The sequence below is a fragment of the Castor canadensis genome, chromosome 6, assembly GCF_047511655.1.
Source record: "Castor canadensis chromosome 6, mCasCan1.hap1v2, whole genome shotgun sequence".
Lineage (NCBI taxonomy): Eukaryota > Metazoa > Chordata > Mammalia > Rodentia > Castoridae > Castor > Castor canadensis.
The window spans coordinates 70,972,154-70,994,181 of NC_133391.1; the positions used below are offsets into that span (position 1 = coordinate 70,972,154).

General features: G+C 39.3%; 2 protein-coding genes across 6 annotated transcripts in view; one reads left to right on the top strand and one right to left on the bottom strand.

The window, feature by feature from the left end:
- The window catches only part of Htr4 (5-hydroxytryptamine receptor 4), a 168,171-nt gene extending 164,068 nt beyond the window's left edge, over nt 1-4,103 (top strand). The window contains exon 7 of the mRNA XM_074076697.1: nt 1,073-4,103. Coding sequence (XP_073932798.1) covers nt 1,073-1,160 — 88 coding nt within the window. The 3' untranslated portion in view covers nt 1,161-4,103. The remainder of the gene's footprint in view (nt 1-1,072) is intronic.
- A 4,613-nt stretch (nt 4,104-8,716) lies between these two features.
- The window catches only part of Fbxo38 (F-box protein 38), a 47,224-nt gene continuing 33,912 nt past the window's right edge, over nt 8,717-22,028 (bottom strand). For 2 of the 5 annotated variants that reach the window (XM_020182908.2, XM_020182909.2), the window contains 8 exons: nt 19,929-20,663; nt 14,968-15,068; nt 14,646-14,748; nt 13,756-13,922; nt 11,852-11,997; nt 11,212-11,315; nt 10,775-10,888; nt 8,717-9,588 (listed from right to left, as the gene is read on the bottom strand). In XM_020182908.2, the coding sequence (XP_020038497.2) occupies nt 9,410-9,588; nt 10,775-10,888; nt 11,212-11,315; nt 11,852-11,997; nt 13,756-13,922; nt 14,646-14,748; nt 14,968-15,068; nt 19,929-20,663 (1,649 nt within the window). In that variant the 3' untranslated portion in view covers nt 8,717-9,409. Of the gene's footprint in view, nt 9,589-10,774; nt 10,889-11,211; nt 11,316-11,851; nt 11,998-13,755; nt 13,923-14,645; nt 14,749-14,967; nt 15,069-19,928; nt 20,664-22,028 lie in introns of those variants that run through there. The other 3 variants (XM_020182911.2, XM_074076694.1, XR_012449008.1) reach the window with 3 other exon arrangements.

Here is a 22,028-nt window from a genome sequence, read left to right on the forward strand (position 1 = left end):
TTGATGTTGAGAATCACTCTTCTAGATTTATACATACATGGTCCATGGACTATGTGAGAGTCAGCTAAGCACATTGGTGTTGGCATTGGAAAGAGTTGGTTTGATTGGATGTATCTTCACATCTTACCTATGTTCCCTGGGCAAGTCACTAACCCAACTATAAAATGAAAACAATACTACCCCATAGGACTATTATGAGGATTCATAAAGAGGGATTAGTGAAAACCAGCTGACCAAGATAAGTCAGTAATAAAGTACTATAATTAAAAGCAAAGCATGAGACGCCACCAACATGTTTCGTCAGCATCTGGTGCCAAGTAATGGCTGAACTTTGTTTGCTTGTCTCAATGATTGCACTTGACACCAGCCTCAGAGGAGTGAGTGGTGATCGAGCTCCTAAATTCTGTAGAAATTTCCTACAAATGTGTGCCAGATGTCGTAGTCTGGGTGATGGATGGTAAGCTGCACCTGCAATTGAGATTGATTTAAAGGCAATTAAAATATTGAGTGCAACTGTGTGACACTGTGGAAAAAGAATAAGTAGTAAATTCCACTGTGATGTTTAGTCAACTTGCTGTTTGATTTACTATTGCAAATGACACCAGAAAGCATTAAAAAAAACAAATATACTTACATTTTATTTCAGATCCCAGGTGGTTTATTCATCTCAGTCACCACTTCGATATTTCAAATCCAAAGCCATGATTGGTAGAGGGGACTTGGCTTATTCAGGTGCAGCTTGAGGCAGCACAAAGGTTCATTCTGACAAGTAGCACAGGAGCCCCAGACTTTGATGAGAGGAAATCTGGGTCCTTCCCTTAGCTCTGCCACTCACTCCCTGTGCAACCCTTGACCTGTTCCCTCTAGGACTCAGTGTCCACACTGTAACACGAGCAGTCTAGGTGAGTTCTTTGGTTTCCCTCTCTGTGAAGTTCAAACCACCCCATCCCACTGCTACCTTACTGTGCCCTCAAAGCATGCAAGGGCAGGAAGCTGAGCATGGGGAGTGCTCTCCTTGATGCCTGTGAAGGATGTCTGCTGAATTATTATGCCTTCTCTCCTTCCTCCGTAGGTACACAGTTCTGCACAGTGGCCATCACCAGGAACTTGAGAAACTGCCTATACACAATGACCTAGAATCACTGGAATCATGCTTCTGACTGAGGACATGGCTTGCCACTTAGCCATTCATTCCCATTCATGTTTGCATGAACAGGACATGCTGGCGATGCTCCTGATCCTCATCACCACCAATGTGGCACAAGGCAGATGGGGCCAGCAAAGGTACACGGAGGACAGTGTTGAACAGGACCTGCGGCTGCAGCCCCACGGATGTCAGAGTTGAGAGGGGACATCAGGCACCTTCAGATCCAGCCTCCCACGGAAAGCGGGAGTAGTACCTCCCATTGCCTCTCTGAAAGGTGGTGGGTCTCTGCTTGTACATGTGAGGGACAGGAGATCCCTACCTGTTAATGCAGTTCCTTCGGTTTTGGGGAAGCTTCCACTGTAAGGAGGTTCTGTCCTCAGCTAGAATGTGAGTCTGTCACTGCTCCAGATTCCACCCTAGCCATGCAGTTGATCTCCTCTCCCTGGAGAGCCACCCTACTACCCCTCTTAGTCTTCTCTCTAAACTAAATGTCTCCAATTTCTGCTCCATTCCGGCCATGTCTTTCTGGATGTCCTTTGGTAGGTGAATTAACCAGGGCTCTCTTAAAGAAGGTAGGGTGGTATTGATGCTCACATATCTGTCTTCCTGAAGTACTGACAAATGTCAGGAGTTTTGGTTTCTAGCCAAGAGCATTTTTCTTATCTTTCTTTTTCTCCCTTGACTCTGCTTAGGATTATACCAAAAGGTACCTTTACAAATGATCTGGAGTGTGTGTGTGATTAGGTCATTTGAAATGAATTCCCATTCATTTCTCTTCAGTGACAGTGTACCTACCCCTTTCCTGATCGGACACCTTTTAGGGAAATTTTGGGTTCTGTGTTGAGGCAGCACCTGGCCCTGGGCAGGAAATTTTCTACTTTGAGCAAAGAATAACCACAGTCCAACTTTCTTTCTTTAAAAATGTCATCGATCCCCTTCTATGCTAGCAGCACTCCACTCCCTCTTAAATACCTAAAATGCTTGCCTTTCAATGTCAAGGCCATCATCATCTTAACTTATTGTGAGTGAATTATCCTCCCAAAGTTGAGACTCTGAGGACAATTTTTGGGGGCTATCCTTCTTTTGGCTGCTGCTAAGAACCCCATTGAGAAATGTATTGCTTGTCCTTATAGTGAAACAGGGAACAGGGAAGGAGGTGGGCAGTATGGGTGTATAAATAACACCCACTAAAAGGTAAAGACGTCTAAGAGTTTAAGGAAGAACTCCAAAGCTCTCCCTGACCTTCTACTTGGTCCATTGATCTCTTCCTTTCCCAGAGATCTCAGGCAATAGTTGCCTCCTTCAACCATTTAATCTATGATGGCAGAACTCACTGTCTTTAGATATGGTGACAGGGATGGTCAGACACCACAGAGGACAGGGTGACCGACCATCTGGTTTTAGCATAGAAAGTCCTATATCCCGGGATTTCTACAGACCAAGGAAAACTATGGATAGTTGGCAGTCAGATAGATGGGACTCTCCTTATGTTGAGAACTAACTCCCCTCCTTGGGGATGATTCCTTTTCTTCACTTTTTTATGCAAAAGGCAGAGAGTAGTGAATTTGGAGGTCTAGAGTTCTCCACGTGCTGTCTGAATGCAGATCTTGTTCTTCTCAAAGCACAAAAGCACTTCTTTGGGAAGGACCAAGACATAGGTCAGAAGAAGCATATTATAGTAGGAAGGCACATGCAAGGTGCTTTGAGGCAGCTCAAATAATGCCTGCTCCATTGATTGACTGACTACACTACAGGGGCATGTGCATATATACCGAGAAATACAGCAAGATGTGCTCAGTTTCTCAGTGGCAGGTCTTCCATATCAATTGGCAACTTGGATTCAATAAGGACCCAAAGATTACAACATATATGGGAAAATGAGATCTCACCTGATCACAGACTCTTCTTGACTCTCTGGACCTTCTTCTGGGAACCAGCTCATAATTGGTGTCTGTGACCTCTTCAGACTAGAAAAAGACAGCAATTTCAGGAATAGCAGCCCTTGTCATTGTCAAGAAAGTGGTGTCCTTTACAGAAGAGAGCTACACAAGCATGTTTTGTTGTCTCTTTGGACTAGGGCTGGGATGACATGGTAATAAACCAAATGTCTGCCTTGGTCAGGACAGCGTCAGATGTTGACAGCATCTAGCCTGGCATTAGTTACATCTGTGGCTTCCTGGAGTCCAGACAACATAGCAGATATATGGAAGACTCAGAAGGAGGAGTTTAGCTGTCCTCTTCCTAAGAAGACCCTACTCCTCCAGGAAGCCTGCAACATCAAGAGGAGATGCTCCTGAGGCTGAGTGGGCTGTGGGTCCACAGCCATATCTGCCAGATTGGCCTTGGCAATCACTGGAGTGGGATAAAGGACCCACTGTGCTTCCTCTTCACTTGACTCCAGTGCATAGGAACATTCAGCTCTGAAGTTTCCATTCCAGCCCTCACCGTTAGCAGCTAGGAAACAAAAGAAATAAAACCCACTCCTTCATCTGACACCTAAGTATGTGTTTGTAATAAAAGACAAAAAATCTTGGCTGGGTGCAGTGGCTCATACCTGTAGTCTCAACTACTCAGGAAGCAGAGATCAGGAGGATCGAGGTTTGGGGCCAGCCCAGGCCAAAAAAAAAAAAAAAGTTAGTGAGATCCCATCCCATCTCAACAAACAATCCAGGCATGGTGGTACACATCTGTAATCTCAGCTATGAAAGAGGCTTGGGTAGAAGGATTGTGGTCTGAGGCTGGCCCTGGGCAGAAGAGTAAGACACTATCTGAAAAATAGCTAAAGCAAAAAGGTCTGTGGATGTGGATCAGGTGGTAGAGCAACTGCCTACCAAGTGCAAGGCCCTGGGTTCAAACCCAGTAGTGTCAAAAACCAAAAAAAAAACAACAAAGACTTTTCTTCCTGAGATTTTGCCTTCTTTTCTCACCAACATCTACACTTCATGCTGCTAACTTGCTATGCCCTGAAGCAAATTGCTGTCTAGGTGGGGTATGGGGAGGTGGGCATGGGGGTGAGGGAGGGGACTCAGGGAGGGGCAGGGGGTGGAGGTAACAATTGCCTTTAATATTGGGTGTAAGAACAAAATCACCTTGGTGCTGTGCTGTCTGCTCATGTCTCTCTGGTATTGTGGCTCTCTTTGCTGAGAAATCAATGTGGTTTTTTTTTTTTCTATTTCTTTCCTTTGCTCTGGCCAAAATCTGTCTGAAACACCTGGTCTAGGAGGATAACACAGATTAATACACTTGTCTCTATTGGCCAAAATTTGCAATGTCTTTTCCACCCAGTCTAGCAAACTCAGGCTGGGTATTTGGTTTGAATTTAAACAAGTCAGTAGTGGGCTTAAAGGCCTGAGTTGCCTTGGCCCCAGCCAGCACTTGCTCCACTTGCTCTGACAAATGCAGACAGTCTCTGAGCTGGTTCAGTCATTGTGAATGGCCAACACTGGTCACCAAGGGCCACCATTAGGAGTTTCACCAAATATGTGTTCAGCAGGTACTGTTGATTACTTAACATTTTCAAGTTTTCACTGACACATATGTATTGTAGAAGGAAACATTACATCAGTATCCAAAAATAGAAAATCTGTGCTACTTGCCATAAATAGAGAGCAGCTATAGAGATAAACAAATGAGAGCAAATGAGGCTGTTAAGTTCTCGCTAGATGCCAACAGTCAGCGTGTGTCCCCTGCTTCTAAATTCATGAGGGAGAAAAGCAAGTGTCCAGGAGCAGAGGAACCCTTCCTCCTCTGAGGGATCCTTTAGGCTATCTGGAAGGGTCAGAAGAGAAGTGACAAGAGAAAGAACTTCCAAACTTGAGATTACTGCTTTAACTACAAGTTGCATTCAGCACTTTTGGAAACTGCTTACAAATTTAACTACTGTTAAATTCAACTGAGATTCAGTTTCTCTTTCCCTTTTCTTTCAGCTCACTCCAGAATATATCTTGGTTAATAATAATAATGATAATAATAATAATAGAGCAGCAATAAGAGAAGCTAACATTTAATGAGCTGCTTCTGCTATGTGCTGTGGTTAAATACTTTATGTGTGTTATCTCAATCCTCATGAAATCCTTATAAAACAGATACCAAATTACCCCCACTTCTTTGTAGCCCATCAAACCCCAGCTAAGACATCTGGTCACTGACCTAAGTTAACAGACCTAGGACATAAGAATGCAAATCCAGCCTCACTCCAAACATCTCCAACTGTGGTCCGTCATAGGATTACTTCACTTTACATTCATGTGTTGGACCTGGTGTTATAAGAGAATAGCAAACATTTTCTCCCATTGTCCAAGTATTCTTCTTTCCACATTGGCTTAGGAGAGGAACTATGGACATGCCTGTTCTGGTCTGAACGCTGCCATTGACCATTCTATTGTTTTATTACTCTCCTCAATTTCCACAATTAAATGATGGAGGGATTCTGTAGATGGTTGATCAGCAGGAAAGGCTGCAGTGTGCTTTCAGTCTTTCTAGTGTTCAGCCTGGGGTTATTGAATAACCAGCAACAGACCATAAAAATCAGATGTGTGACCCAAAGAAAGCACCAGTCCTTAATATTCCAGATAGTCACGGGGCTGCTCACACCAAGAGTGGCCCCGGCAGAAGGCAGGCTGACTTCCCCATGTTTCATGGCTTGAACCTGGAACACTATTTGGATATGACCCCCACTGGCCCCGATAAGCAGCGGCTCACACTGTATGCACTTTATAGTTTCTCTGCACAGTCTCTGAACCTCTCATAATGGCTTGTGGGGAGGGATATTGATTTCATTTTATAGAAAAGGAAAAAGATTTTGTCAAGGAAAGTGATGTGTCCAAAGACAGAGCTTATACCAGGTAAAAGTCAAGATGGAAAACACTATAGTTTCCTCCATTCTAACAAAGGGCTTTCTTCCTCCCCTTCTTTAAGTTGATTTTATTTCTAAACAGACAAATTATATACTTTAGACTACATAAATTATGTAGTCTATATATTCCCACTATAAAAAAGTTGCAATTGCATAGATATAGCAAACTAACCCTTGAACCCAACTCAGTCCTTTCCACTCAGCAAGTGAATAATTTGAGATTTTTTTTTCTAGGCAAATCATACAAATGGACATATAAAACATACAGTTTTTGCTTTGTTCTTATATATAAGCTGATACTGTTTCAACAGTAAGACCTAAACACCATTTCACACCAAAACAAACAATCCTTTCTTCTTGGCTATTGTATGTGCAATTTATGCTGTTATCCCTATAGAGCTTGCAGTGTTGGTTCTTGGAGGTTTTCACCACAACCCATGTCTGAGTGGGGCATCTGAGCCCTACAGATCCTGTGGTCAAGCTGTGCTGACCACAGGAAGGTCATCTGGAGTGGTTTCAGGAAATATGTGGCAGCTGCCCTGCTGGGGACAGTCTCTGCAGTGGGCTTCACCTGGCCTCCACTAAAGTACTGAGAAATTGCCCAAGGCGTACAGGCTTTGCAGTCAGACTGATGACATCCTGTTTGTACCAATTCCTAGATGTGTGCTTTCAAGCAAATCTATTTAAGCTGCTACACTGTTCATGCATTCGTTAAAGCTAGGTTACTAGGAGGTAGGGAAGGCTCTTGGTAATCACTTTTAAAAATGCTAGCTTTAACATTGTGTTATTTTCTCTCAATGGCCTCTTCAGTTCTGTTTCCTGCCATACATCCTGAGATGTGATCTAAGGGATAGGTATGGAAAGGTGAGTCCAAAAATTGCCTTTTATAATATGGGGAATTACAGCAGAAGTAATGCTACCTCCATTTGCATCTGGCTGTCCAGTTTGCTAATGGTTCTCATTAGACCATCACTACTGACCTGGGGGCAGGTAACATTTTCGTCACTGCTTGACAGATGAAAAAACCCAGCATCCAGGGCAGCACTGTGATTGTCTCTTATCTCTCAGCAGTTGTTTGAGGAAGTCAGAATCAGAACCCAATCTTCTGATTCCATATATGGTCTCACACCAAAAACTGTGGCACAGTGTTTAGAGAAAGTATTAGAACCACATACCAGGCAGCATGAGACTCAAATTCTCTCTCCATATTGACATTGCCATGTATCACACGTGAAATATTTATTAAAGAAAATGTGCCAGACATTATCACAGACTGGTGATGTCACTGAATGGACTGACAGGACAGCTCAGTGCTCTATGGCAGGGGTGGGAATACTGTGGCCTTCAGAATGGTTTTTACTTTTCTAAATGCCTGGGTACGAATTCAAGTGACATTTTGTGATATGTGAAAATTAAGTGGAATTCACATTTCTGTCCATAAATAAAGTTTTACTGTAGCATAGCCATGTCCATTCATCTATACCAGTTTTGGCTTTCACACAACCAGAGTAGTTACCCCAGAGACTATCTTATCTAGTATCTAGTCCTATACAGAAAGCATGCTGACCTCTGCTGTAGGGCAATGCATTTCCCACACATTCACCAAATACCTACAATAGTGGGCATCTCTCAAGCTTTATGATTTTCAGTTGTCCAATATTGGCATCTGTGTAAGTTTAGTGCTCTGTGTTGTACTCCTTACCTAAGAGTTTGGGTTAGAGATGGTTAAACCAAGACAGGTAAGTTAAAGAACAGTGGCCTCTTGTGGCTGATGTAAGCGTTAGACGACTGAGTTAGGGTTACAGTGAAATTCCAGGATCACTGGGTTTTATTGAGGGCTGGGGATCCCAGATTGATTTGAAATATCTAAGATATTCTTCAATTTATTTTCTGCCTCTTACTGATTAGTTATAATGGGAATAGAATGCTCTCCTAACTAAAAGAGAAGCTAATTAAAAACCAGCGTAATTAAGACATGAGAAAATGCAGTATCTAGTTGAATTATACTTTGTAATAGGAAGAATTTTAAAAGACTTAAAAAGAGAGACCTTTGCAAAGACACTGGTTACTACTAGAAAACTTGAGTGTTAAAAAAACTTGCTGACACTACATTCTACCATTAACCAAGGCAAGGCAGAGTAGTGGGAAATCAGGTGCTCAGACTCTCACACTACTCAGCCTATAGCAGGTCCTGACCATGGACGAAAAATTTTTCCCTCTCTGGGCTTCAATTAATCCTTGGAAAATGAAGGGGCTGGACAAATCTTGAAGGACCTGTACACCTTATATAGATCATAACTCCTTAGATGCTTAGGGTTTACAAAATAGTTCCAAGACCTTCTGCTATATGATTCACTGAGGTCTCAGCAGTCAAGCAGAAAAGTCAAGACTGGAGTACAGGTGTTGCTCTAAAGCTTTTGCTCTTGACTCTGACACTAATACAACATTCATCATTCTCAGATCAGGGCAGCTTCTCTTCTTGAGAAAAGCCACCTCCTAATGACCAGATATTTTGGCCAATTCTACTGACCCCAGTGTTCTGCAATACAGAATTCTGAGTTGAACATCTTGCAGCCATTGAATTTAAAAACAAAACAAAAAAAGAGATCAGAAATTGGGCATTGGAATCTCCTATAGACACTACTCTATACATTGCTTTTCTGTGAAGCATTTGCTACTCTTTAAAAAGAGGGATTCAACTCAAGGCAAAAAAATGTTTTAAATAAACTTTTATTTTTATATTCAAGATAAAGCATATACACAATTGAATGTGGAAATAAATAACTAGAAATGCTTTGGAAACTTTTCCATTTTCCTTTCAAATTCATTTCTTTAAGCTCATGAGTCTTTTTATTTAAAGAAATATGCCAACTATTATAACACTAAGAAAAAAAGGGAACCATATCTTTGTACAGAAACATATAGCCTTGTCTGATTATGGAATTTAGTTGGTATTTTAATAACAAAAAAAAAGCACACAAGACACAAACACTCTTTAACAGATTTACTCAAACAGTTTCGCTCGAGAAGAAAAAGGCACAGATTTAAGGGGATGACAGTGATTATTAAGAATATAGTAAATGAGGGCTCAAAACAAAGACACTATGAACTAAGTCAGGAAAATGAACAAAAGAACTCATTCAAATAATCTGCCTTCATTAAGATGAATTTTTAAATTAAATTATATGGACATATGATATAAAGTTGGTACTTTAGGAAGTGTCTGTGTGTTTCCTCTATGTACAAATCTTTGTGTACAATTTCACCATTCCCCATCTATTTCCATATCCCAAGCTGAGCCAGGGCTTCCCATTCCAACCCCAAGCCCCAAGTCCCTGGGAAGCATTCTGGCAGCTGGATGGCCCCAGCTACTTTCTGCAGAACAGCTGGAAAGAAGAAAGGAGTAATCAAATGTAGTCATCCTCAACTGGCTCTCCATTGACATCGCAATAGTGAATAAAAATTGCCACTACTCTCTGAAACACACCCTTCTTCATCTGACGCATCTCTGAGATCTCCTCTCCTATAGTTTCCATACAGATGTCTGCAGAGAGCTGTCCCTTCCTTCGAGGCGCATAGATGGTACCTTGGAAGGAAAAACAGAAGGGGAAATATGGATGATAATCAGAATCATTTGGAAAGTCAATTTGATAAGCTGGCTCACAAAATATTCCCATAGCCTATAACATAATATAGCCAATGCATAAAAAGCTCATGGCACGTGTACCCATCTCTTTAGTTTTCATAGCAGGTTTAATGCTGAAGATAGCAGACACGATCAAAGCTCTCAGGTAAAAATGATGTACCAAGAGGTAAACCAAACACATGTATATGAAGTTCATAAAACTCATTTCCTTTTAAAATGATTTTTAAAACTTTAGCTACAAAGAAATACTCCAGCGTGCTAACGTTTAAAAAAACTGAATTAAAGGATTCCCCCATCTAGTCATGGTGGCTCATGCCTATAATTGCAGCTACCAGGAAGGCAGAGGTCAGGAGAAGCAAAGGTGAAGGCCAGCCTGGACAAGACTTAGTGAGACCCCCATCTTAACAAACATGTCAGACTTTGTGCCTGTAGTCTAGCTATGTGGAAGGTATAGATGGCAGCATCATAGTCCAAGGCCAGCTCAGGCAAAAAAAACACAAGACCCTATCTGAAAAACAGTAATTAAAGCAAAAAGGACTGGGAGCATGGCTCAAGTGGTAGAGCGCCTGCCTGGAAAACAAAGCCTTGCGTTCAAACCCCAGTACTACCTCCCATCTCCCCACCCCCCCCACCCCCAGCAAAAAAGGTTTCCCCTAAATTTCTATTTCTAAATCATATTAAGTATGCTAAGTTTCCACATGCTACCCAACAAGTAGTTCATTCAGCAGCAGGAAAATAATTAGTACAAATGAAACAATACTGCTGATAAATTCTTCAACAGAGAGTAACAAGATAAATATTTAGGTAATTGGCTCGGAGTACAGTTCATAAAGCCCTGTGTTCAATCTTCAGCACCAATAAATAAATAAATCAGTTAATTAATTTAGGTAAAAATCTAGGAAAATCTGTTTGAAGGAATCCTTTCAATCATACAACCCCAGTTAAGTCCATTGAATATATGTCATACAAATTCAGAGCTGTTTTTTTCTGGGGAGTGGAGAAATAAAATGTATGGGGAACCACTTAGTAGCTGTACCTGCTCCTAATTCTCAAACAAAATATTAACTACCTATCATAGAGGATATACTCAAACTAGAGAATAAAACTCAAGTCAGGTCATAATTACTTTCTTCATCGTCTTCAAAGTCATATCGGGCAAAGCTGTTGGGCTCTGCTGCCCGTAGTGACCTCAGCCAAGGGAAGTCAGAAATCATGGAATATGGAGCTCCATCCACAACACCTAAAATAAGAAGACAGATGTAAATGTGGTACAGAAGTGCTGATTAGACCAAAGTATAGTGTTTTCTAAGCAGAACATAAAATAGATTGAACTAGGGTCCCTCAAGTCATTTCCAATTCTCAAACCACAGTTATTTTCAATTTCCATTTACCTTTTTCAACATTGCTTCTGTTTATTCTAGGGATGGTAAAGATTTTCTTGCAGGTATTCAAATCACTCATTATTTTGAATAACTGTAAGACTCCCACTCATCTCTTCCTTAAGGCATGTCTCTCCATCTCGTTCTAGGCTATTGAGCTTTTCAATCGTTGGTAAATACTCACCCTCTAAAGTATAGATTTCTCTTCCCCAGGGGTACTTGGGATACTTCTTTAAGTCTTCTTCACTTCGAGTGGCTTCAGGGAAAAATTCATACTTAATGAGTTCTCTGGAGGCAACAGGAAAAATTAAGTGAAATTACAAAACTGCAAATGTTAGGGTACAGGGTAGAAAGGAGCTGTGAGAAGTATTTAGGCCCAAATTCTCCTGAACATCTCAGACCAAAACACCAAGTCTATCTTCAAAATCACATTAAGGAAAATACGTCATTAGTTGAAGCAAATGTCTTGGGTAAAGAGGGGCTTAATACAGTATTTATATAACAATTTTCTGATAATATGAAACATCATAGACTCAAGATTTTCTTAACTTGATCTCCTTACTATGCCTCACAATTAAAGACATAAAGTCAAATGTACATGTAGTCTGTTTTTGAAATTTTTCTCTAAGTTTGAAAATAAAAGTTACACATTATACACACATACTCTTTCGTTTTAAGTTTGTACTTCCCTCAGTTTTTCACATCTGTTAATACCACGATGAGCCTGCCTGAATCATTTAAAATAAGGAACTGGGACTTGCTTCTGGGAGCCCTCACTTAGAGGTACGACTGAAAAGGCCTCTCAGGGCTACAGAGTTACTCACTGATTGATGTTTGCTATGGTGTCCATCCAATTGCGAATGCGCACCTTGTTCCGCACATTGGGAGGATTACTGAATTCATGGATGATACAGATGTGATAGGGATAGGGGCCACTAAACAGTTTCTGCTCTAAAGTTAGTGTGTCCACCTGTGGAAGATATCATAAAGAAGTCTTTGGACCATGAAAGAAAGTCTCAGAAACCAATCTCCTTGAGCTTCAACAACTTTCCTTTGGCCCCTCAATTTTGAAATCTTTGGCTGATTTGAAAATCAAATAGTCACATTCAGCCCTAAACATAACTTGCCACCCTGGGAGTAAGACAGTAAATTGTCTGACCAGCACTCAGTGATTTAACTCACTGTTAGATAAGTACCTGTGAAGCCAGAGAATCCTGAGTCAGGGAACTGATCTCAGTGAATTCATATCACTTTTGAGGGTGGTGTTCATAGTTTTCAGTACTGACTGCATTGTGTAACTGAATATGTAGAACCAAATGCCCTATTTAAATGGACCACTCTCCTTTTTTTTTTAAATCACACATTTCTTTTATTAACTCAAGTTCAAATACTTCACACCAGCAGAGTTAGATCAGTAAGTTCCTAGTAGACCAAAGCAAACGTCTCCTTAGATTGCTTTAGATCATTAACATTCCAGGGAAATTACACATTAGCAATTCTAATAAACATTTTTCTTGCTGGTACAGTTCAGACTTTATGCCATTATTTTACATAATTTGTTTACTTGCTTTTTGGTGGGATTGGGGTTTGAACTCAGTGTCTCACACTTGCTAGGTAGGAGCTTTACCACTTGAGCCACTCCACCAGCTATGCCATTATTTTAATAAGACACTTTTAAAATTGGAGGCAGTTATGGGTTTTTTTGGGCAACTGAGTTAAGATCCCTGGAAGGCAGAAAAAAATACAAAATCTGTTTTTTTAACTTGCATGTAAATTAGAAGACTACATTTTTCATTCTTTAAATATTTAATTCTTAATATGAATTCTTCTGCATAAATGTTTATAATTTGTTAGAATTTCAGTCATAACAGAGAGTAAATGAAAATGAGATTACATCTAGTCAAATGCTTTTTCCTTTGTAAGAATGGAACTGGACCACTGATATTCTTAAAGACAACACACTTCTTGCCTCTTTGTAGTGTCTGTATCAATGGTGCTGTCTGCCTTTGGAATGCCTTTTTCACTATCTCAAGTTATGGAATCCCACCCTGGCAGCTCAGGGGAGGCTAATGTTCTGTGTATTTTGCAGCATGCAGCAAATTTTGAGTATTAAGACACTGATGAGTTTATCTCCTGAACTGACTCTTAGGGTTTGGCTCATACACCAACTCCAAGGTTGTTTAGTATTTCCTTTAAACTCTCTTCTGGCATCAAGCACAGTCTTATACACAAAAGTTTATTCATTATTACTGATAGTAATTGTACCTATCATATTATTGCTTACTGCCTACCAGCAGTTATCCTAGTGCATCACATATACTAGCTGAAACATCACAATAACCTTAGGTGTATTATTTTATTTTAATTTTATGCATGAAAAACATGAGGAATCTGCTATATGTCAGAGAACCAGAAGCTGAATCAGGTAGTCTAAAACCTCAATCAGGACTTTCTTAGCCACAGACAAGTTTTAATATGTATAAAAACTTGTTGAATAAAAACTTCCCTCATATAATTTGCTAAAAACTTACAAGAATCTAGTAGTGAAGCAATAATAAAGAAGACTGGCAAGACAAGCCTGGTTTAGTTAAAAGAACTCTACAGAATCTAAAGAATTATAACTGGGAACTCAGCAAATGAATAAATGCCAAGTATAAAAGGTTGAAGACTAAATAAACAAATACCATCACAATATGTGATATCATGAGAAAGAAACAGAGCTTGTTACCTGCTGCATTGGGCGTAGGTATATGATGCGGTTTCTCTCAGGAGGCATTCTTAGTATCTGGTCTAGTACCTGATCCATATTCAGTTTCTTGCACTGTGCATAGTCGAATCGGTTTACAATTGGTGCATTTTCAACCTTTAAATGTTTCAGAACCCTGCACCTGGTAGCTACAAAATAAAAACAGCAATAAGCTCTATAAATAAGAAAGGATTTTTAGAGGGTTGGACCAACTTTTATTAGCACAAGATATTGCAGTTGTAAATAGTTTTAAGATAGTACTATCACAGAGTACAAATAATAGTTAATAGGGGATTTAAAAATGTCATTCTGTTCAGTTCAAAAGCAGCTGGTTGCTCTCATGCTAGAAGGGATATTAAGGTATGCATTTCTTCTATAATCTTACTATCAAGGAAATCAAGTCCCAGAAAATAACTTGTCCAAACAGGAACTGTTCAGGAAGTATTTACTTAATAGAGTATCAACCTACACAATTAATAGTTAATTGTCAAATAAATCTGGAATATATTATCATATAATTCATTGTCAGAGTTAATTTTAACTCCTATCAAAAGCATAAAAACAGAATCTTGAAAAGCGTTCCCAGAAATATTTGGATCCTTTAGTCTGAAGCTATACAGTACAATATGGCAGCCATTAGCCACCTGGAGCTATTTAAATTTAAACAAACTAAATAAAAGTCCTTAAGGCTCAGTTACTGCTCCCCCCACCCAAAAAATATATTTATGCACAAAACACATCCAAATCACACAGTGAGCAAATGATTGAGCCAGGATTCAAGTTGCAGTATATCTGTCTGTACATACATCTCTTACTGTTAATTCATGCTGTCAAGCCACGTGGCCAAGCCAGGGGGTGGGTCCGATACATACCATGGATGAACATCATCTTGGGACAGTCCTTCAGCACTAGATCTGTGATTCCACAATTGGTCATAGTGACTCCAACAAGATTTTTGGATTTTAATACAAGAACCTACAAGGAGAAAAAATTTAAAGTGACATATGAGTGTATCTTTCTGGTTTTTTTTTGTTTGTTTTTAAGCTTCATTACTTTAACTGGTACAACTGAGAAGCAACTGATGCCAATTTTTCTCTTTAGGATAAAAAAAAAAAACTATGCAGACAGGAGCTTCAGTTTTTTTGTACGGCTCAAGAAATGGGCTAGCCTGAAAGATAAGGGTTTTTTCTTTACCTGTACATGGTCATCCTCAATTACAGGATCACTGGTACTGGTGGATTTATCTGCTGTCCGCTTCCGTTTCATGGCATGACGTGGCTTTGTTTTGGCAACCTCTAGAAAAGGCAAAACAAAGAAACAAATTAAATAAATTCAAATTTCAGCCTTTCACTTTCTCCTTCATCAGAGCACATTCAACCATATATCTATATGCTCCATCAAGGCAATTCCCAAATGCCAACTTGGTACCTGATGGAATACAGTTAGATTGGTATTTCTAATGGACTGACTGTTCCAAATCAGGATGACCCTCCAGTATCTCGACTATATCTACATCAAACCCAACAGCCCCTTTTCATACACAGGTCGGTCGAATGGTATAATCAATATTCCTTCCCTTTAGCCTATTTGATTGACCCCAACCTAAATACTATTGGTGGATTAAACTCATGACTTTTCTACTAAAACAAAACAAAACAAAAACACCATTACATTAATGATTGCTGCTTAGTAAATACGTTTCAATGCCTGACATTGGGGGATATGCTTTGGCTCCATCTATTCTCAATTTTATTCCATACAATATCCTAGTCATCTCCCACTGCCAATGCCTTTGACTCCATTAATCACTCTAGCTCCTTCTGCCCAGAACATCTTTTCTGACTTAACCTTTTGAAATACAAACCATCCCTAAATGGTCCGGTTCAAGTGCCACTTGTTTCTAACTGATCACTCTGGACCTCCAAACATATATTGTTCTGTAGTTCCCTATACGCTTATTTTGTTTCCACATTTGAACTAAAAATCCCTTGAAGTTGCAACAACACTGCCATATTTCATTTTTTTAGTTCAATGTCAGCTACTAGGAATGAGCTAAAATGAACATTTATTGAATAATTTGGTACTCAACATTTGCAAAATTAATGAACGCACCACAAGAACGTAAGGAGAAAAATGAATATTTACGGAACATTTACTATGTGTCAGGCACCATGCTAAGGGTTTTACTTGTATTAACTCACTTAATTGTTCAAACAGAAGGATTTATAATTAATTATTCTTCTCATTTAATATATCAGGAAACTGAGGCATGGAAAAGGAAAATAGCTTGCCAAGATGTTCAGTGTGAATCAGGAGTCAAACCCAGGCAATCTGGCACTGGTCACTATGATAGAAAATCTATTGTAAGGTCCTAAGACATTTACTAGTATTATATGAAGTATTATAAAAGCAAATATACTGATTTTATTTAACATTCTGAATTCTTACCTAAAACTTAATAAGCACATATATATTCTAAGATATTAAGTCATTATCCTCATATTTGATACTTAATCATACAACAGCAGAGCATATACTAAGTAAACATAGTTGACTTCTATGAATTAATTCCTCACCAATACTTTGTCCCACACTATTGCTAGATTCTGTAATCTCAAAGACACAGGGAAAGACAAAGAAATGAAATGCAAATGCTGCCAATTCCAAAAAGCTTAGAGTAAGACAAAATCTAGACATCTAGTCCATGTATGATTTTACACACCAGAACCCCTTTCTTCACCATTTGGAATCTTTGTGAAAGATTCCAAATTCTACTATGCAAGGCAATTGAAAGTAAATTTGACTGAAGGGAAAAACGGGAGTGCTACCCATCAAACTTTTCCATAGGACCCTGAAACCAAGTAAAATCCTGAGGTTCTGAAAAATCATGGAAACTAGACACCCAGGAGACTGGATGAAGGTTTTCTTCTACATTATCCTGAAGAAACTTCATGCAAGATCTAATCGTCTTCATGGTAAGACGCCTCCTAAAGGCAGCACATTGTCAAAATTCACACATCCTGTAGCAACTTCCTTACATAGTTCCAGTTTCCCTCCCCAGTACTATAAAAATGCAAATGAACTAAAAAACGTATCTGCTTCCACTCTTCCAAGACAGTGTTCTAATAAGGATCTTCTGTTACCATTCTCCTTTTATGATCTGATTTTCAAACTTCTCATCTTCCTGAATTGCTCCCTCCCCCTCCACTTTATTGCTTATAATATCAGGTTCGAAATTATGTTCCTTACTCTCCACAGTGCCCAAATTGGTAGTTTGTGTTTTCAACAAAAAGTTATAAAATGATGTAATACTTTGTAAGTAGATGACCTTGGAAAACAAATGTTTCCCAATACAGCAGGAAAAGAGAGCTGCTGTGTTTGTTAGCATTCTTTAATGCCTTCCTCCCTATTTAGGAACAATTATTTTATTCATGGAAAATTCCTAGAGATTTTGTATATCCTCTAGCATCACCACACCTCATGTGATGGTTCTGTACTTACTGAGTTACCAATTACTCATTAAGCTCCATGCCATGTTACAGGACACAGTGCTAAAAGCTGTGAATATAATGGTGAATAAGCAGACACTACCCCTGCCCTCATGGAGCTCATACTATCGGAAAGACAGATGTAAAAGACAGAATTACAACACCATATGGTTCACAATAGTGTCAAAATGTTGCAGAAATAAGAAGAGCAGAACAACCCAGTCTTGGAGTGTCAGGGAGAGAGTTCAGTGTTTACAAGAATTGTATTAATCCTAAGTGCTATTTTCTGACAATCAAATAAAGTGTTTTTGTGATGTTTATTCTATGAATTATTATATAATGAGGATAGAAAGAACAGCTTACTAGTTATTTCTACAACAGTAAATCACATTAACTTCTAACTTGGCTTTAACACTCTGTAAGGCCATAAATCGAGAATAAAATAAACAATTCAAATGGTATTTTTAAACTGATCAAACAATCCTTAACAATCTAAATTTATTCCCCCTTACTAGATTTCTCTTAAAACTATTAAAGTAGAATGGCTTTAGAACCTATCAAAAACACTGTGGATTAAAAATAATTTGTACACCACTCAAGTAACTTATTCTTCTTTTCAAAAGAGGCCTGGTAATATTAAAATTAGTACTTGATATTTCCCCAGTAAAACTGTTACTGAATGTAAATGGACATTTGTATGGTGTTTTAAAATTTTTAGGAAATAATTTACCTACTAAAACACTTGATAGACATTAGGAATCTTCTCAAATTGAGAAAAAAAATAAGGCAATGGATATTTATAGAAGCACTACATAAATGAGATTTTCTTTCTTTTTTAATCCAGGGAATTATTTAACACAAGAAAAAGTTCAAATCATGGAAGAGGTCAGAATGAAGTGGTAAAGTTGATAAGCAGAACATAAGGCAAAAAAAATAAAAACACCAAAACACCTACAGTTAATCTGCAGAATCTATAATTAAAAATGAAACAAACAAAAAATCTGTAGAACTTCACCAATTGAGAGAAACTACATAAAATGGAAGACAAAATAGTTGAACTGACCAAAGTAAAATATACTCACAGCAGGGATATCTGGAGAAACTCCTTTGAACATAGACTTAGGAATTAATAAGGAAAGACAGAACTATAAAATGGGGGGAGGGGAGAGGAAGTACTTGTGAGAGGGGATGGGTTGAATGGAGATGAAGGTGAGGGAATGTGGTTGATGGGCTTCATATACATATACAAAATAGAACAATGAACCTTCTTGCAATTGCTTTAAGTGGGGCTGGGAGGGAGTTTGGGGGTGATTTAACTGATATACAATGTAAGGCTATTCAGAATTGTCATGACAAATATATCCTAATAAAAATGGGGGAAAATTCAAATAAATAAAGAGGACTTAGTGCTGTAAAAATGATGTTTTGTTTTTAGTTCTCAATTTAATGCAGTTCTAAACTGAACTAAAATAGATGAATGAAAGAATGATATGTGAACATTTATCTGAGCCAAGTACAGAGAAGTGTGGCTTTTCACTGCATCAAAATTTAAAGAAGGAAAACAAGTAGATCTGACTTCACAATTATGAAAAACAAAGCAACACGTCTCACAACAGGGAGTTAACTGCTTTCAAGGGCAGAGTTTCAGTTTAGGATGATGAAAAAGTTCAGATAGATGGTGACAGTTGTACAACACAATTATACTTAGTGCTACTAAACTGTATACTTCAAAATGACAGTATAGTGAAATCTTCAAATAAAACTCACATATTTTAAAATGAGTGGTTACTATGATGATTGGCACATAATTAAGGCCTCATATTTATCTTGTGAGAGTTTATTTTTGTTATTTTGACTCCACATAATTCACCTAGTTCTATTTAGTATATAAAAAAAGCACTGACTTTGCCAGTATTTGGGGGCTGATTTTAAGACTTTAAAATTGAGGGGTACTTGGAAAAATTCAAATCCATTATTATTCACTGACAGGTAATAAAAGCAGACATGGTTACCTAAAAATAACGTCAGAAATATAATGATTACGGAACGTCCTTGTTCCTGCTCAACCCAATGCCTTGGCATACACATTACAAATATTAATGAAACAAATATGTACATATGTTTTGAGTACCTTCATTCAAAGAATTCTTGGCAAAACTAATTTACTTACCTGTTATCTCTTGGCAAACCTAACTGGAAGCAAAAAAATCACTAAGTACTGCAGAAGCAGATACTGGGTTATACCCTGGAAGATGCACTGTGCTCAGTGTGTCCCCCAGCCCAGCAACCTCAGGTCCTTACCTTTTGGCTAAGGTTTAAGACTTTCCCAAGACTTCCCTAAGTGTGAGATGGGAGCAGAGTTCATCTACTAGGGCTTAGACTTCAGAATCTGTATTGTATTTAAGGTAAATACACAGTTATATTTTTCATAAGAGAGTAACTATTTTTAGTTTTCTGCATTGAATGTTTCACAAAGCATTTTACACTCCATCCATGAAAACATTTTTTGAAAATTAGTTCAAAATCCGTATGATCCACAGACCCTCCCCACCCCCAAAACAGAATAGAATTTATCAAACATGCTTTTTATAAGAAAATTCATGGAACAAGCTCATGCCTTTCTCCAGCCCTACCCTGCAGTTGCTAATCCTGGGAGCATTGTCATACCTGACTCAGATACCAGCGGTACATGGGACAGTCTGCTCCTGGCCCTGGTTAGGGGCCTCCGAGGATAGTCTTCATTAGACTGCACGTCACAACTCTCAGGCTGGGAGCTCCCCCTCCTGTCCTCACCTGTAGCCCCAGAGCCACTCCCATTAGTCCTCTCATCATGTGCTGGGCCTGAAGACCCCCCTTGTGGCAGAGTCCTAAAGGAAAAGGCTGATCTCGTACCATCCGGGCCATTCACAACACAGGCTCGGCTGGTTGAAGGACGTTCCTCATCAGAACACCTGCTAGTTCTCCTTTGGGATTCCTGGGGCCTGTGACAGCAGCATCTGGGGCAGACAGAACTCTCTGCATCTCCCTCCTCCATGGCCTCAGAGTCCTCTGACCCACCGGGGGAGCAGACACACTGCCTGGACACATCCACTTCTGTAGGGCTAGGCTCGGAAGAGCCGCCGCTGGTCACCGTCCTTACAAAGTCGGGGCTCTGAGAAGCAGTGCTGTGTGAGCTGGAGTTTCCCACTGTGCTGGCGGTGGTGCTGCTGCAGTTGGGATAAACATCCTTGTTTTTTTTCTTTTCAGGAATATCCCTAGCTGCTTTCATATCGGCTTTGATCTGCTCACTGGTGACCTGACAGCCTTTCTCACAGCTGCTTTCCTCGAGGGGAAACTGCTTCGACTGGCCCATCTGATGGGAGTTGTACCTCTTTCGAAGTGGAGTCTTGCCTTTTCCACTTACTGCTTATAGAAAAAGAAGAACGGCCCGAGGAAAAGAAGAGATTTCAGTACAAATTCTGGACAAAAGGCAAGAGTAAATCTGGAACAGGAAATAAAGTACACTAACTTTCCTAAAGTATAACTGATCACAATCACTAAGCTGCTACAAAACTCTCCCTGGCTCCCTAGTGCCTACCTGGTTTATACTCCTCAGCTCAGCATTCAATGCCCACCATAATCTGACTTCAAACTACCTTCCCATTTAGTCCCCTCTACCTACAATCTATACTCTGCCCCAACTCTTCTCTCCATATACCTGTTTCACTACCACGGGGGCCTTTTTTCTTACCAATCTGTTAGCCTTGGACTCCTGTTCCACCTCTTCTGCATCCCATCCTAAAGCCACTGAAGTATATGCCCTACAATACTGTTACAACTGCTTTTAACTTGACTCTTCAACTAAACTAGAGGTTCCATAAAGAAAGAAAGACTATGATTTGATTCATCCCTGTAACCCCCTAGTATCCAACGTAGTACTTGGCACACAGTAAGGCTTAATAAATATAAAGGAATAAACTGATCCTTGTTTGGCTGATAGAGACTCTAGTTGCTAAATTTACAAACCGAACTTTCTAGGACACATTATAGGTTAGTCAACTGGTCACATTATTTTGCCTAAATTTTAGTTCCCATAAAAGCTCTTTTCATCCACAGTTCAGTTATCTGAATTTCTTAGAAGGAATAAACTAAAAATTGAACAGTCAATGGTTAGTAAATTGTTACAAGTTCAAAATAACCAAGTATTCCATAAAGAGAAGCGCATATATATTTCAGGCAGTGTTAAATGTATAATGAACATTCAAACATATGAAAGAATAAGAAGGGAAAATGAGTGGAAAATTTAGAAAAAACATCCCATCCTTTGCTAAAAGTGCTAAGCAAATGGTTCTGAAAACTGAGAAGGAAGGCAAAGCAAAGTAGTATGAACCTAAACTTAAGAGAAATTATATTTTCTTAGTGAGGCAAATGGCATAAACTGTTCCCTAGATTTCAAGGGAGAAAAGGAATTCTAAAAGCATACTTTAGGACTCCCTCTAGTACCAAACCAGCCACCAGAATTTAGTAAGTACATTTGGGTAGTGTCAGGTAGGGAACAGTTGTTTCTTCATTGCTCTGGATGACTCAGGAGCCATACTTTACATAAACCCAGGCCTCCTGCTGATCACTGACACCCTGAGACCTCAACTACCTCAAGCCTCCATTATGGGATTTATAATTCTCACTCCTCTCCTGAGGAGTTCCTGTTGTGCTACGTTTGTCCACAAAAGCATCACCCAGACTCTCCTCTTCCTTGCTTCCTATCCATTTCCTAAGAATATGTTACCA